Source organism: Cetorhinus maximus, chromosome 9 (assembly GCF_964194155.1).
Source record: "Cetorhinus maximus chromosome 9, sCetMax3.hap1.1, whole genome shotgun sequence".
Taxonomy (NCBI): Eukaryota; Metazoa; Chordata; class Chondrichthyes; order Lamniformes; family Cetorhinidae; genus Cetorhinus; species Cetorhinus maximus.
In genome coordinates this window covers 30,457,017-30,473,366 of record NC_135887.1, presented here as the reverse complement: position 1 = coordinate 30,473,366, position 16,350 = coordinate 30,457,017, and the positions used below count along the sequence as shown (strand labels likewise).

The following is a 16,350-nucleotide window of genomic DNA, read 5'->3' as shown; positions in this document are numbered from 1 at the left end:
ATCACATGAAATGAATAAGTAGTTATTAACGTGCATCTATTTCAATATGAAGTGGTAACTGACTTGTCCCTCAAACTGATCAGCTCTTTTTTTCTCCTGGTTTTTAGGTTCCCCGTTGCACAAACAAGCTTCAGTCCCCACGTCTGGTGACAAATTGGCATCAAAGAGCGCCGAGGTGGGAGATGACTGCATTGGGGATTTTGCCATTGGGGATCGTATCTGGGTGAATGGAGTGAAGCCTGGCATCATACAATTCCTTGGTGAAACACAGTTCGCCCCTGGCAAGTGGGCAGGAGTTGTCCTCGATGAACCTGTGGGCAAAAACGATGGATCGGTCGGGGGCGTGCGGTACTTCGAATGCGGAGCTTTACAAGGCATTTTTACCAGACCCTCAAAGTTGGCACTTCAGCCCTCGGGTGATGGTGCTGGAAGTGATGCCCATTCCGGAGACTCAGTAACGTTTCCTGTCCCATCCTCACATTATGGCACTGCCACTCCGCCACTCTCAACTCAACGCATCAACTGCACAATTCCTTTGAGGGAAAGCATTTTAAACAGTTCCATGAAGACTGGGAATGAGTCAGGATCAAACCTGTCTGACAGCGGATCTGTGAAGAAAGGGGACAAAGACTTGAGATGTGGGGATCGAGTTCTGGTAAATTATTTTCATTCCTGATCCTAAGAGGACATTATCTGTTAGATTCAACAGCACTAGATTGTCTAAATTGTTGATCACAGCTTTGGCAACCAGGACCAACTTCAGCCTGATTGGAATTAACAGTGCAATGTGGAGATATGGGCAAGCCAACCATCCAACCAGCGAAAATAGTTTCTCCCTGTCTACTCTATCTGTTCCCCTTATTATCTCGGAAACTTCAATCAAGTCATCCCCTAAACTTCTAACTTCCAGGGAACACTAGTGCCGAATCTTGTGCCCTCACTGGTGACGAGCTTGGAGGCAGGAAGGGCATGAACTTAGGCCTGGTGGTGATGGTCTTGAACCCTGGCACCTTTCCACCTCCCCTCCAAATTAAGTTCTGGGTGAGAAGGCCCATGGTTGACTTGCCCTTCCTACCACCAATTGAGACACTTAAGTGACCAATTGAAGACCACTTAAGGGCCTCATTATTGTCACCGTGCAGTGTACACAACAGCTGCTACCCTGCGGGCAGCTTGTCACCTCCGGGGTTTGAGGGGAGGATCCCTCAATCAAAGGCATTCGGTGTCTGATCGGGGGACTGGACATCGAGAAGCTTGGGGGGGTGGGGTGGGTCACTGAGACCCACCCCCTGCCCAACTTCTGAACCCCCTGCAGCCCTTTCCCCATGACAGAGGCTAGGAATCCTGTGGTGACTAACTCACCTCCGGACTCCCCTAAGCCTGTCCACAATCAACAAGGCACGAGTCAGGAGTGTGATGGGATACTTTCCACTTGCCTGGATGATTGCAGCTCCAACAACGTTCAAGAAGCTTGACACCGTCCAGGACAAAGTAGCCCGCTTGATTGGCACCACATCCACAAACATTCACTCCCTCCACCACTGACACACAGTGGCAGCAGTGTGTACCATCTACAAGATGCACTGCAGGAACTCACCAAGACTCCTTCAGCAACATGGCCTTTCTGATCAGTAATTATCATGTCTTGTGAGCAGATCTCTCTGGCGCTGCCAGAGTACACAGATACCATTGTTCCTATTTCATTTACTCTTCGTACCACCAGCAGTAAATCTCCAACTTGTTTCTGATTACATTTGTTGGCTTCAGGGCTTATCTATTGTGATTTATTTAAAACCTTGTTCCCTGGCAAATCATCTGCTAATGGGGTTAATTGCATTAGTGGCCTTGTTAAGTGGCCATCAGCTCTGTTTTTCTAGAGCCCAGATTGGAGCACTTTCCATGTCAAACAAATTTTATTTTTCAAAGTCTTCTCATGCCCTCAACAGCACCTTGCATTTTTTTTATAGTGCTCCTCCTGTGCAGCAAAGCTCTTCACATTAAGGAGGAACAGCAATTGATGCCGAGCAGGAGGGAGAAAGGTAACTGAGATAATTAGGCTGCAACCTAAAGGTTTAGTTTCTTTTAAAAGCAGGAAGATAGATGACAATGCAGAGGGCACTAGGAAGGAAATTTCAGAGGCGGTTTGGGTAGAGATGAGAAATGATAGAACTTGTGGGAGTGATGCTCAGGCTTCTTAACAGTAACCACACGGTAGGACGGAGTATGAATGAAGAAATAATAGGAGCTTGTCAGAAAGGTACAGTGATAATCATGAGGGATTTTGATTTACATATAGACTAGAAAAATCAGGTGGGCAAAGGTAGCCTAGATGAGGAATTCATAGAATGTTTTGAGGATAATTTCTTAGAACAGCATGTTCTGGCACCAACCAGAGAGCAGGCTACTCCAGAGCTGGTATTGTGCAACGAGATAGGATTAATGAATTACCTCATAGGGAAACTCTTTCGAGTTACCAACAGTCACAGATTGCAACTTCTTTCGAGTACAATCACAGTTCTTGGTTTTCCGGGAGTGGGACATGAACCCACAACCCTCTGATTCAAAGGCGAGGGTGCTATGAACTGAGCCACAGCTGACACCTACCTCATAGGGAAGGTGCCCCTAGGTAGCAACGATCATAACATGATTAAATTTTACATTCAGTTTGAGAGAGAAAAGAGTGGGTCCAAGACTAGTATTTTAAACTTAAATAAGGGCAATTATGAAGGCATGAAAGCAGAGCTAGTGAAGGTGAAAAGGCAAATTAGGTTAAGGGATAGGTCAGTAGAGATGTAGTGACAGACAGCTAAGGGGATACTTCAGAATACACAGAATAGATATGTTCCAACGAGAGAGAAAAATTCCAAGGGGAGGACCCACCACCTGTGGCTGACTAAGAAAGTTAAAGATAGTGTCAAATTTAAAGAAAAAGCATATAATTATGTAAAGATGGTTGGCAGGTCAGAAGATTGGACAGAATATAAAAAACAGCAAACAATGACCAAAAGATTACTAAGGAGGGAAAAATTAGAGTATGAGAGAAAGCTAACTAGAAATATAAAAACAGGCAGTAAGAGTTTCTATAGATATTTTAAAAAGAAAAGAGTTAACAGCGCGATTGTTGGTCCTACAAAAAGTGAGTCTGGGGAATTAATAACGGAAAATAAGGAGATGGCAGATGAATTGAACAGGTATTTTGCATCAGTCTTCATTATAGAGGATACAAGTGACATCCCAGAAATAGCTGTAAATCAGGAATTGGAATGGTGGGAGGAACTCAAGAAAATTACAATCACCAGGGAATTGGTATTGAGCAAATTGTTTGAGCTGCGGGCTGACAAGAATTAGGTCCTGATAGATTTCATCCTAGGGTCTTTAAAGAAGTGGCTAGTGAGATAGTTGATGCGTTGGTTTTAATTTTCCAAAATTCCCTAGATTCAGGGAAGATTCCATTAGATTGGAAAATAGTGAATGTTGATCCTTTGTTCAAAAAGAGAGGGAGACAGAAAGCAGGAAGCTACAGGCCAGTTAGCTTAACATCTGTCATAGGGAAAATGTTAGAAGCTATTATTATAGACATTATTGCAGGGGACTTAAAAAAATTCAAGGTAATCAGGCAGAGTCAGCATGGTTTTGTGAAAGGAAAATCATGTTTAACCAATTAATTGGAGTTCCTTGAAGAAGTAACATGTCCTGTGGATAAAGGGGAACCGGTGGATGCACTGTACTTAGCTTTCCAGAAAACATTTGATAAGGTGCCACATCAAAGGTTATTGTGGAAAATAAAAGCTCATGGTGTTGGGGTAACATATTGGCATGTATAGAAGATTGGCTGGCTAACAGGAAACAGAATAGGCATAAATGGGTCATTTTCTGGTTGGCAGGATGTAATGAATGGTGTGCCACAGGAATCATTGCTGGGGCCTCAACTTTTTACAATTTATATAAATAACTTGGATGAAGGGACCGAAGGTATGGTTGCTAAATTCGCTGATGACACAAAGATAGGTAAGAAAGTAAATTGTGAAGAGGACATAAGGAAGCTACAAAGGGATATAGATGGGTTAAGTGAGTAGGCAAAGATCTGGCAAATGGAGTATAATGTGGTAAAATGTGAAATTGTCCATTTTGGCAGGAAGAATAAAAAATAATATCTAAATGGTGAGAGATTGCAGAGCTCTGAGATTCAGAGGGATCAGGGTGTTCTAATGCATGAATCGCAAGAAGCTACAATGGGTAATTAGGAAAACTAATAGAATGTTATTGTTTATTGCGAGGGGAATTGAATACAAAAGTAGGGAGGTTATGCTTCAGTTATACACGACATTGGTGAGATCACACCTGGAGTATTGTGTACATTATTGGTCTCCTTATTTAAGGAAGGATGTAAGTGCATTGGAAGCAATTCAGAGAAGATTTACCAGACTAATACCTGGAATGGATGGGTTGTCTTATGAGGAAAGGTTGGACAGGCTAGGCTTGTATCCACTGGAGTTTAGAAGAGTGAGAGGTGACTTGACGGAAACATATAAGATCCTGAGGGGTCTTGACAGGGTGGATGTGGAGAGGATGTTTCCTCTTGTGGGACAATCTAGAAATAGATGTCAATCTTCAAAAATAAGGGGTTGCCCATTTAAGACATGGATGAGGAGAAACTTGTTCTCAGAGCGTGGTGAGCCTTTCGAACTCTCTTCCTCAATAGGCAGCAGAAGCAGTCTCTGAATATTTTTAAAGCAGGGATAGATAGATTCTTGATAAGCAAGAAGGTGAAAGGCTATCGGGGGTAGATGGGAATGTGGGGTTGAGGTTCCAATCAGATCAACCATGATCTTATTGAATGGTGGAGCAGGCTCGAGGGCCGAGCGACTTACTACTCCTCGTAATTTGTATCTTTGTATGTGTATAGGACAGTAGTATAGTGCCTGACTGAGGTGTCATCAGTGGTGGAATGGAGGGACTGGGGGGCTGTTTGAGGAGCAGAGGGTACATGCACCCAGAAGGCTGAGGGAGATTGCAAGGAGGGAGGAATCTGAAGTTGAATGTAAAAAAAAAAAATTGGAATAAAAATCCTGGAATACAGGAAGCCAGTGATTTGGAAACAATGGGAGTGCAGGATTCTGAGTAGGTGAGAGTTAGCTTAGGGGTAGAATATTGTGAATTAATTAGAGAGTAAAAATCAGCATTTAGTACCGGATCATTGTATTAAATACTGAAGTGTCCAACTATCAGATCAGTGAGGCTGGAGACCAGGAACTCTCCATCCTGCCTACATATCGGGAGATTTCTGGGGCTATGGCAGCTACAGGTTCAGCTCCAGCTACATACATTGGGAAGTCCTAGGAAATCCTGGGCAGCTGAAGGTTGTTGGGGATTTGAGGCAGTGGGTTTCCACCCTACTTACCTCTGACCTGTGCCTGTCTGACATTGATTCCCTGGGTGCAGGACCTGGCCAGTTTCAATTGTACACATCAGGAGCACGTTCGTCTCTTCAGCTTCTGTGTCACCATTTAAAAAAAAAATCCCTGAGGATGTTTGCAATGATGACTGCATTTATTATGGGCCCCTAGTTACTGTTACACGGTGAGGGGCTGTCATCTCGGTACTGTAGGCCTAATGATGATTCAACAATTACTTACTTCAGAGAATGTGAAGAGTCAGTCCTGAAGGACATCAGTTTTAACAATTTGTTTCTGGTCCTAGCCACACTTTTGCCATGTGTTGAACATAATTTATCATAGTAAGACTTGAACTTGTGATCTCTGGGTTGCAAGTCTAGTATGATCATACTACCACACCCTGTCATTATTGTATACGGCTTCCTATCTGGTGAGTTCCATTGTAACTTAGTGTTTGAAGCTTTTCCTACTGAGTCTCTCCATGTTTCTACATTGATACCTACTTGTCTTTCTGAAAGAAGAAAACTCTGTATTGAATAAACAAATTATTCAACACTGCATGTTTTAGGCTGCAGCACAGCTTTGGGGCCTTTTACGTAACTTATTAGAAACCATTCTCACATTGCTGCTTGGGAGAGTTTGCAGTGCACAAATTGGCAGCCACATTTCCTACATTACAACAGTGACCATGGGCAGAATTCTCTGCTTGACGTGCGTGGGGGTGGGCCCCGGATGTCAGCGCGTAAAATGACGTGCGGTGACGTCGGGCGAGCGTCCTGACTTCACCGGGCGCCATCGCGATATTTCGCTGGGAAGGCGCGTGATGAAGTTCAACGTGTGTCCACCATTAATTAACAGGCTAGTTAAGGCACTTAAATCAGCAATCGATGCCGATTTTCAGGCGCCTGTGCGATCTTCAGCTATATCCCTTTGTAGCTTCCTTATGTCCTCTTCACAATTTACTTTCTTACCTATCTTTGTGTCATCAGCGAATTTAGCAACCATACCTTCGGTCCCTTCATCCAGGTCATTTATATAAATTGTAAAAAGTTGAGGCCCCAGCACTGAACAGGCAGGCAGGTAAGAGACTTTTCAATCAAACTCATCCACGAGCAGGATAAGAGGGCTCAGTGGGGTTGTCAATCTGGTCTGTGAGTATTTATTGCAGAAAGGTTTTTAAACTTGCCTGTGTGATCTGTAGCAGTTCAGAATGAATTCCAGCAGCTTTCTCTGTACTTTGAACCTTCAGCTCAGCACTCTGCAGCTAGTAATCTTTATTGGGCCTGCAGCTTTCCAGAGGCCTCCCTTTAGCCTGGGTATGGGTTCTGACATGTTCACTGGAAGCAGCTCCCCTGAGGAGGAAGGGAGGGATAGAATGAGGAGGAGGCCAGGAGTGGACAAACAGCCTCCAGGGGAGCCACCTTTGGGAGTACAGGCGCAGGCACAAGGGGCACAGGGCCAAGAAGTAGTCCAAGGTGGAAGGGGCCGCAGAAGATGCCACTATCCTGCTTCCAGGATATACAGGCGGCGAAGCAGCTACCTCAATATGACTGAGGTGCAGTGCGGAGGGAGGCTCCGTCTGTCAAGGGAGACAGTCAACTACATCTGTCAGATGATTGGCCCTGAGATCTCTCCTAACTGTGTGGGTGGACACCCCAAGCCAGCGGCTCTGAAGGTCACAGTTGCCCTCAACTTCTATGCCTCTGGCTCCTTCCAGGGTTCGGTGGGTGACCTTTGCGGTGTCTCCCAATCAGCTGTGCACATTTGTGTCAAACAGGTCACAGACGCTCTGTTCAGACGTGCATTGATCTTCATCCACTTCCGCTGCGACCAGGCATGTCAGACAGAGCGAGCCAAAGGCTTCGCGGCCATTGCTGGGTTCCCCCGTGTCCAGGGTGCTATAGACTGCACACATGTGGCCATCAAGGCGCCAGCAGGTGAGCCCGGTGCCTTTGTCAACAGGAAGGGCTTCCACTCCATGAACGTGCAGATAGTGTGTGATCACAGGATGCTGACTCTACAAGTCTGTGCAAGGCACCCAGGCAGCACCATCGACGCCTACATCCTCAGACACTCCCAGGTGCCAGGGCTCTTCGGTGCTCTGGCTCGGCTGGATGGTTGGCTGGTGGGTGACAAGGGCCATCCCCTCAGAATGTGGCTCATGACGCCTCTCCGCCATCCAAGAACAGAAGCTGAGCAGCGGTACAATAGGAGCCACGGCACCACAAGGGCTGTGGTGGAGAGAGCCATCGGTCTTCTCGAGATGCGCTTCCAATGCCTGGACTGCTCAGGGGGCGCACTCCAGTACCCCCCAGATCGTGTCTCGGTGATAGTGGTTGCATGCTGCGCTCTCCACAATCTTGCGCTGGAAAGGGGGGATGCAGTGGACGCTGAAGACGTTGACGCAGTGGATGCCGCTGCACACAATGAGTCCAGCACTGATCCTGAGGATGAGGAAGCACAGGGGAATGATGAGGGGCTAAACGCTGACCCGGGACTACATCAAGGAGGCAGGGACACCCGGAGCACTTTAATCCTATGAACCTTCAGCTAGCTCCACACAAACGGATCAGGAGGACCAGCTTTGCCTGGTGCTCCCATAGTCGGCACATAAGTGCTACATCTGCCACTTCATCAGCTGCAACTAAGTGCTTTGGACATAACCCTCAATGTCCACTCAAACACTCATGACATGTATGTAAAACATACAAATACAAAACAAAGGAACCACCCTCAGCCATGGTAACATATCTGGCTTTAATTTTCACCATCATAAGATCACACAAAATGAAAGCAAAACGTTTTTCAAGCATAAACAAATAATAATTCCCTAATCTAGGGCCAACACAAAAGCGCCAGTGAGAAACCTGTAGTGTGCCTAAGGTGCCTTATGCTTACGTTTACGGGTGCTACGTCTTGGTGCCGCCCCATCGCTTGGAGTGGCATCTGAGACAGCCTGCTGACTCTGCTGTCCTGTTGACCTCAATGGCCTTGGCAGCTGTCCTCTGGCCTGTGGAGCCTGTGCTGGCCCTGCCTAGGAGGGACCTGCCAGGTCCACAGCTGGCATTTCCCCAATTGTCGCAGCCTCACCCGATGAAGCGGTCACTGGGAGAGGGGCGGAGCAGCTGTTGCCCTCATCCGGAGCGATGTGAGAGGAGCCCGCGGATACGACAGGCAGCTGCTCTGCCAATGTGTGGTCGCCCCAGACCTCCCTGCTCACCGTGGATGGATGGGCAACGAGCTGGGAAGCTTGAAGCCCACGCCATCTCCCACATTGGCAATGACCAGCTGTGGCCACTGGTGCTGTGAGGGCTTGCAGGTCCGAGGAGCTGCTTGTTCTCCTGGAAGCCCCTCTCCATGAGAGTCACCACTCTCTCCATGGAGGAAGCATGATGCTCTGCCATGAGGCTCATTGCATCACTGATGCTCCGCGTGGACTCCTCCACCATGGACACCAAGCGAAGCATAGTCTTACGCAACACTCCCAGATGCTCCCGCACACCCGGCCGCATTTCCTGCAGCTGCTGCGTGGTGGATGACTCCAGAGGCACATCATCACGCCCCGACTCAGCACATGCCTGGTCCCCTGCAGTCCTCCGGCTGCTGGCACCATCGGCACTCTCTGTCTCTGCCAGCTCCTCCAGCGATTGTGAAGTTCCCTCTCCACTGTGCCCGGGATACCAGCCGATGTTGCAATGCCCACCGATGTGCAAGTATCTGCGCTGGTGCCTGCCTCGCTGAAATTGTGTGATGCAGGTGACGGTTGAGGGCCTTCAGGTGTGAGAGGGGGCATCTGCAATTGCTCCTGGTGGACAAGCTCTGATGATGCTGTATTTAACAACAAGGACAGTGGAACAGTTAGCGTGCACACAGTGACACACTTCATCCCTTTCTCCCTGGCTCATTATGCGCTCAACCTTCCAGAACCTATGGAGACAAATATTGGTGGGGTGGCAAATAGTCAGGAGGAGTCCCTAACATTACAGGCGGATACAGATGGGCTGGTCAGATGGCCTAAGGAATGCCAAATGGAATGTTATGTGGATAAATGTGACATGATGCACTTGAGCAGGAGAAACAAGGTACGGGATTACATGAGGAATGGTAGGACTGTGGAAAGTAAGGAGGATCAGAGGGACTTGCTGGGCATGTCGACAGGCCTGTTAAGGTAGCGGGACAGGTTGGGGGACGGGGCCCACTTGCCGACACGTAAAATGATGCGGGATGATGTTGGGCAGAAGTCGCGACCTCACCCCGCCTCATTTCAGTTTTCAGGTCAGCGAGGGCTCAGCTGAATCAGCTGTGTGTCCGCCGACCCGTCAATGGCCAATTGAGGCCATTGACAAAGTAATTAAAGTAATTAGTGGACCTGTCCATCCAACCTTAAGGTTGGTGGGAAGGCCGGGAGCCCTGGCGGGCTTAAGAAAAAGCATGAAGCCTCATCCACGGGCGGGATGAGGTTTCACGTAGGTTTTTAAAAAATTTTATAAGAGTGTATTTAAAAGTGATGGACATGTCTCAACTCATGTGACAGTGTCACATGAGGGGACATGTCAGGGAAATTTATTTTTTCTGTTTTTAAGATTTTTTTATTGTGGAGCCGATCTCCCTGAGGCAGCACTTAGCCTCAGGGAGATGAGTGCGCTCTTTCATGCGCATGTGCGAAAGAGCGCACTCTCGGTTTAGGGAATCCCCTCTGCCCACACAGGGAGCGCATAGCACTTCCTTGCGGACGTCATGGTGGGTGGGCCTTAATTGGCCTGCCCACGCGCCCGCTCCTGTACCCCCCCCCACCCCCTCCCCAACAGGGGAAAAATTCTGCCCAAGGCGTTTAAGAAGGTAAATGCCATACTTGCCTTTATTAGCCGAGGAATAGAATATAGGAACAGGGAGGTCATGTTGCAAGTGCAGAAAACGATGCCTAGGCCACAGCTATAGTTCTGTGTGCAGTTGTGAAATGTGCTTCACAGGAGGGATGTGATTGGAGTGGAGAGAGTGCAGAGGTCGTTGACCAGGATGCTGGCTGGGCTGGAGAATATGACTGATGATGAGACATAGCATAGACTGGGGTTATTTCCCCTGGAGCAGAGGAGATTGAGGGGTGACATTATTGAGCTTTATAACATTATGGGGGGCATAGATAGGGTCAACAGAAAGGAACTTTTCCCCTTGGCGGAGGGATGAGTAACCTGGTGGCATTTATTTAAGATAAGGGGCATGAGGTTGACGGGTGAGGTGATGAGGAACTTTTGCACACAGTAGTGTGGGACGCGCTGCCTGAAAGGGTGGTGGACGCAGAAACCCTCCTAACATGTAATAAGTATTTGGATGTGCAGTGGCGATGCCATGGCATACAAGGCCATGGGGATAGTGGTTGGAAATGGGATAAGGTGACTTATGAAGGTGCTTGACGCACGCATCTTCTAATGGCCGAGGGACCTTTGTCCATGACCCACACGTCTGACTCTATCAGTATGTGAATGAGCAATGTTGCAACAATAACAATTCAAACAATTACCAGTGCTATGGATGGTGGGAAGACAGAGCGGATGTCACTGTGGACCTCAAATACCTGGCCGTTCCACCCCAGCCTCACCGACACCTGTGGACCTGAGCGCATGGCGCCTCTCAAGCTTCAGGGCCTCCTGCTTGAATTGGCTTAAAATCATCAGCTGGGCCTGGCTGCCTCCAGACTGTGAACGCTCACAGGCATTGTGAGCATTCTTCTTCTGAAAAACAGAGAAGACAATTCATTGGGGCTAGTCGCACATGGACTCTGCACACGCACGCCTCACCCCAACCACAGTGAGGCCTCCAGTGCCTCCTCTGCACGCTACTGTTGATCAGTCACAAAAAGATAGTATGCCTGCTCCCAACTCCCCCCACCCCCCCACAGCCACCTTGGACACATTCTGCATCCATCATTTTTGGAAATACACGGTCTTAGCTCCCATAGCAAGGAGGCACAACTACGTGCAGCGTCGAGGACAGCAGATGGCTCTTGGCCACGAGACCTTGAAGCTCCCCTTCCACAATCTCATCACCGTGAATAGGACATGAGTTGGAGTTCTGAGTATGCGCCTAGCTGCGTCTCCTGCAGGTTGCCCCAAGACTACTCAGGTACAACTAAGAGCAACACATGGTGCGGGGGGAAAAATCATCTCCTCATGAACCACTCAGGCTGATGTAAGCATAGGCACTATCTGCTTGCCCATCCAGTGTATGAGAAATGCCCAACATGATTCAATGCGGCCACGACAGTAAGACTTGGGGAGGCGGGGTTGGGGGGGTGGGGCTCAAAGGCTAAAGCTCCCTGCTGAGTTAAATGCCCAATGCCAACATGGTACTCACCCTTCCCGAGCGCAACAAATCATTGAAGCACTTACAGCACTGGATCCAGGTGCGCCGCACCACGTCGCGGGAGCTCACCACCTCCGCCACCTCCTCCCAGGCACGTTTGGTCATGTGGGGGGGCCTCCCCCTCCCATTCTGGGGGACCTCGAGGAGGGCAGCAAGGCAGTCAGCACATTGGCTCCCAGCTGGCCTACCCTGCAGCCTGCTCTGCTCCTGGCCCACACCCTGCAGCCTGCCCTGCTCCTCTGCTGTTCCCTCCAGACTGCCACGCTCAGCAGACCCCCTGCGGTTGGATCTCGACGTGGCCACTGTGAGCAGCCTACAGGAGGCTGCCAGGCCTTCTTTTAAACAGACTGCCAGGTCGCCATTGGACCTGGTGGTCTGTGCACGCCTGCCGCAGCCTGCACACTCCCACTATTCACGGGAGTCGGAAATGCGCTGGGTGGGCCTTAATTGGCCCGCCCGCGCAAAATGGCGGTGCGGCCCCGATCGCAGGCACCAATCGGGTCCAGGTCCACTCCTGTTCCGTCTGCCCACCCACCAAATGGAAAATTTTGGCCTATACTTCAAAAGTACTTCATTGGCTGTAAAGTGCCTTAGGACATCTGGTGGTCATGAAAGGCACTATATAAATGCAAGTCTTTCTTTTATCTTATCTGTAGTAGGTTCGACAGCCCAAGTTAGAGATAATTTCTCTTCAATTTTTGCTCTTATTTTTGGCCTGTTCTACTAGCTCTCAAACATCTTCATTATTGCCCATGATTTACATCATGTTACTGGATTAATGAATTCCAATAAATGCACCAGGTGCTGCCTCCATATGTGGCATATTTATTTCAATTCTGTTATCTTTTCCTGGATATCGTATGAGTTTATGTGGGTATGTGACTCTGGTAGCAGCTGGGAACAATGGCTTCTCATGCCTGCTTAACCCTCTGGTTATTATTGGGCTACCCCTTTGTACCATACAGAGCAGAACTTCTTGTTCTCACATCACTGATTTATGGTCTGCAGGTCTTTGGTACACTTGTGCCTTACACTATCTCCGCTGCCTCCTCATTTCTCCCAGAAATTGCATAATGCAAGGCTGAATTGATCCACAGAATACTAATGACAGTTTTATAAGTAGCTATTTCATTAGTTAAGCGTTATTTTTCCTTTGCAGGAATGATTGGTCACTCAGCTACTTTTGGTGCACACTAACACTTCAGAACCTTCCAGAAAGTGCATCGAGTAAAGTTATGCAATCCTGTGGGGGCACTAAAAAACTCCTAACTAATGTGATATCTGCAGGCTCAGCAACTTTTCATGCCCTTAATGAGCTTAGACTTCCTTTACGTGCTCTTTATGAATCAGCGAACCAACTCTGAACAGCCTGCATCAGCCTGTGTAATAAGGCAAGTGTTGCCCTCTGTTTCCTCAATGAACCTATGAAAGTAGAATCTCAAAACAGCTCAACAGAGCTGTGGCTGTGCTGCTGCTTTGTGAGCCCTTTTCCCATCCCCATACCCTCAAGATTTAGATTTCCAGCTGAAAACATCATCAAATTGTGCATTTTAAGATTTTCTGGTACTTTTGCATACTTCCAATGCTCACTAAGCAATCTGGGGCAGTGTCAGCAATGGCTCAGTGGCAGCACTCTCAACCGAGATTAAAGCCCCTCCCCAGAGACCCGAACACACAACCTAGACAGACACTTCAGCTCAGGACTGAGAGAGTGCTGCACGGTCAGCGATACTGTCTTTGGGATGGGATGCTCAAGACAAGAGCAACCTTGGTTTAATAAGAGGAGGGGATGGGTTGGGTGGGGGGGATGTGATTCTCCCTGGTTTACTGGCCAATACTTTTCTCTCAACCAACATCACAGAAAGAGATTATCTGGTCATTATCACACTCCTGTGTATGGGAGCCTGCTGTATGCTAATCGGCTGTCTACATTATACCAGTGATTGTACTTCAAAACTATTCCATTGATGGTAAAGAGCTTTGGGATACCGATGTCCTGAAGGACGCTAGATACATGCAAGTCTTTTTTGATGAGGTTTTTTTTTAAAAAGAAGCATACTCAGTACCATCCCAGAACTTTTAACAGCCTTCATTATTCACTTTGATCTAGCTGTGTTAAAACTTTATTTTATTGTATTTTTATTTGGCCCTGTGTGCTTGCTGTAAATGGCAGTTGGGGTCATCTGATTCGATCATTCATAGGAAGGGGAATGAATAAATGGGTTAGTTCAATCATTGCCTTTGGTGTGAGGGACAGAAGGAGTTCTGTTCAGTCCATCATTAATAGAGGGAGCGGGACAGCGAGGATTTCGAGATTACTGCCAGTGCTGTTTGATGTTGAGTGCAAAAGCACGGCTGGTGGATTTATCTTTCTGTCAATATTTGGCTGCTAAGTAGTTCCAGTCAGATTGAATCCCATGCAGATAGGATGAATTGTTACCTTAACTGATCTCCATGGCTTAGCTCGCAGTAAGGTGAAGGAATTGTTGTTTTACAAATTGTCAATTCATGTACGAAACGAATTATGCATTATTCTTTTATTTGTAATCTAGCCTGTTGCTTTAAGATACAAATTTGCATATGCATGTCTTCCTGTCAAACTTCCGAGGTAAACTTGGCACATTAGATAAAAACAAAAAACTACTGCGGATGCTGGAAATCCAAAACAAAAACAGAATTACCTGGAAAAACTCAGCAGGTCTGGCAGCCCCTCCCTCAACTTCTCTCTCCCCCCCGCCCACCTTAAACCAGCTTATATTTCACCCCTCTCCTAACTATACTCAGTTCTGTTGAAGGGTCGTGAGGACTCGAAACGTCGACTCTTTTCTTCTGCACCGATGCTGCCAGACCTGCTGAGTTTTTCCAGGTAATTCTGGTTTTGTTTTGGCACATTAGATATTTGTTTTGGATTTCCAGCATCCGCAGTAGTTTTTTGTTTTTATTACATTATAATACCCTCTGCTTCCATCCCTGTAGACATGCTGCAGTACTGTCACTGGTGGGAGGGTGTAATTACAGTGTGAAACATTTATGTCAGCAGTTTCCATTACAAGTGTGGACATAAGTTTGTTTTTAAAAATTTGTTCTTGCAATGTGGGCTACCATGGCACGCTGGGTATTTACTGCCTATTGCTCTGAGGATATTGTTTCAATCAAGGACGAGGGCAGCAGACACATGGGAACACCTGGAAGTTCCCCTCCAAGCCACACGCCATCCTAATGTGGAAATATATCGCTGTTCCTTCACTGTCGCTGGATCAAAATCCTGGAACTCCCTCCCTAACAGCACTGTGGGTGTACCCTATACCACAGGGACTGCAGCGGTTCAAGGAGGCAGCTCACCACCACCTTCTCAAGGGCAATTAGGGATGGGCAATAAGTGCTGGCCCAGCCAGCGAAGCCCACATCCCGTGAACGAATATATAAAAAAAAGTCACAGGGCCAGAAATTGCTGTGAACATAACAGCAAGGTTAATGGCGCCGGTCACTACTTATAGGTAAATAGATAATCATCGTAAGGAGTAGAGCAGATCAGCTGCCATATGTGATTGGCCAAAAGTTTCTGTCCCAGTTCCACGCTCCACTGTTAGCTTCACAAAAACTGTATCTGGCCCTAATCTTCCCTATTTGTTCTCGGAGCTGTATTTCCCCCTTTATTGCCTATTAAACTCACCACAGGCAGTTAAGTCTTGTCATTCAAAACACAGGTACCCTTTTAATGGCTTAATTAGAGTTAATGACTTGCAATTAACCTCTTACACCAAACTAATTATTATAGCTGTGGAGCTCTATTCCTTCAGGTTTAAATTTTTTGAGAGATTTTCCACATCAACTTACGTTTTTCTTACTTTTCTTTCGGTTTTTCTTCCTTTTAAATTCAGCTTTTCTTTCCCTGTCTCTATTTCCCATTCTGCACTTGATTCAATGCTGAATTCTCCACCTTTAATTCACCCTCATTCTCAGTCCTTCCTGTATTTGTTTCTCAAATCCTGAATCTGGCTGGTTAAGGAAATAACCTGGCGTTACCCTGTTTACCTTGCTCACACTATCTGCAACTTAATGGTAAAAATGTTTTGAGCTGAATGTACAGAGGCAAACCTAACTAACGGCAGAAACTGTTAGGTACCCTGCTCCAGCAACGTCTGACTTAAAATGAGGGACTGAGGTCACATTTAGGCCAGAGCAGAAGAAAAAGATCAGTGAACCAGTTGGGTTCTTACAACACTCATTTCCTGGTGGTCATTGTAGTCACTTCCTGTTAATCCACCAAATTAATAGATTCATTCAATTCAATTTTACAATTTGTCCATGGTGGGATTTGAATTTACAAACTCTCTGTTGCTGGTCCAGTACCATAAGCACTAAGCTAATGTATCCCCTATGATGGAAATGTAACTCAGTCCCTATTTTGAAGCAATATTTTTATATATTGCAGCCTGGCCCCAGTTATCTCTCGGCCTCTAGCCCTGCTTCACCCAAGGTCTCTGGGTGGTCTTCACAACTCATCCTTTGCAACCTGGACATTGACGTCGAAAAATAAACAATGAAAAGGCAGAGTTTGCCAAAGTGGGAACAAGTGTTTTAGTTCTTGTAG

General features: G+C 47.1%; 1 protein-coding gene across 1 annotated transcript in view; it reads left to right on the top strand.

Moving 5' to 3' along the window:
• Positions 1 to 16,350, top strand: part of clip2 (CAP-GLY domain containing linker protein 2) — a 151,508-nt gene that overhangs the window by 67,863 nt on the left and 67,295 nt on the right. The window contains exon 3 of the mRNA XM_078548427.1: positions 108 to 655. Coding sequence (XP_078404553.1) covers positions 108 to 655 — 548 coding nt within the window. The remainder of the gene's footprint in view (positions 1 to 107; positions 656 to 16,350) is intronic.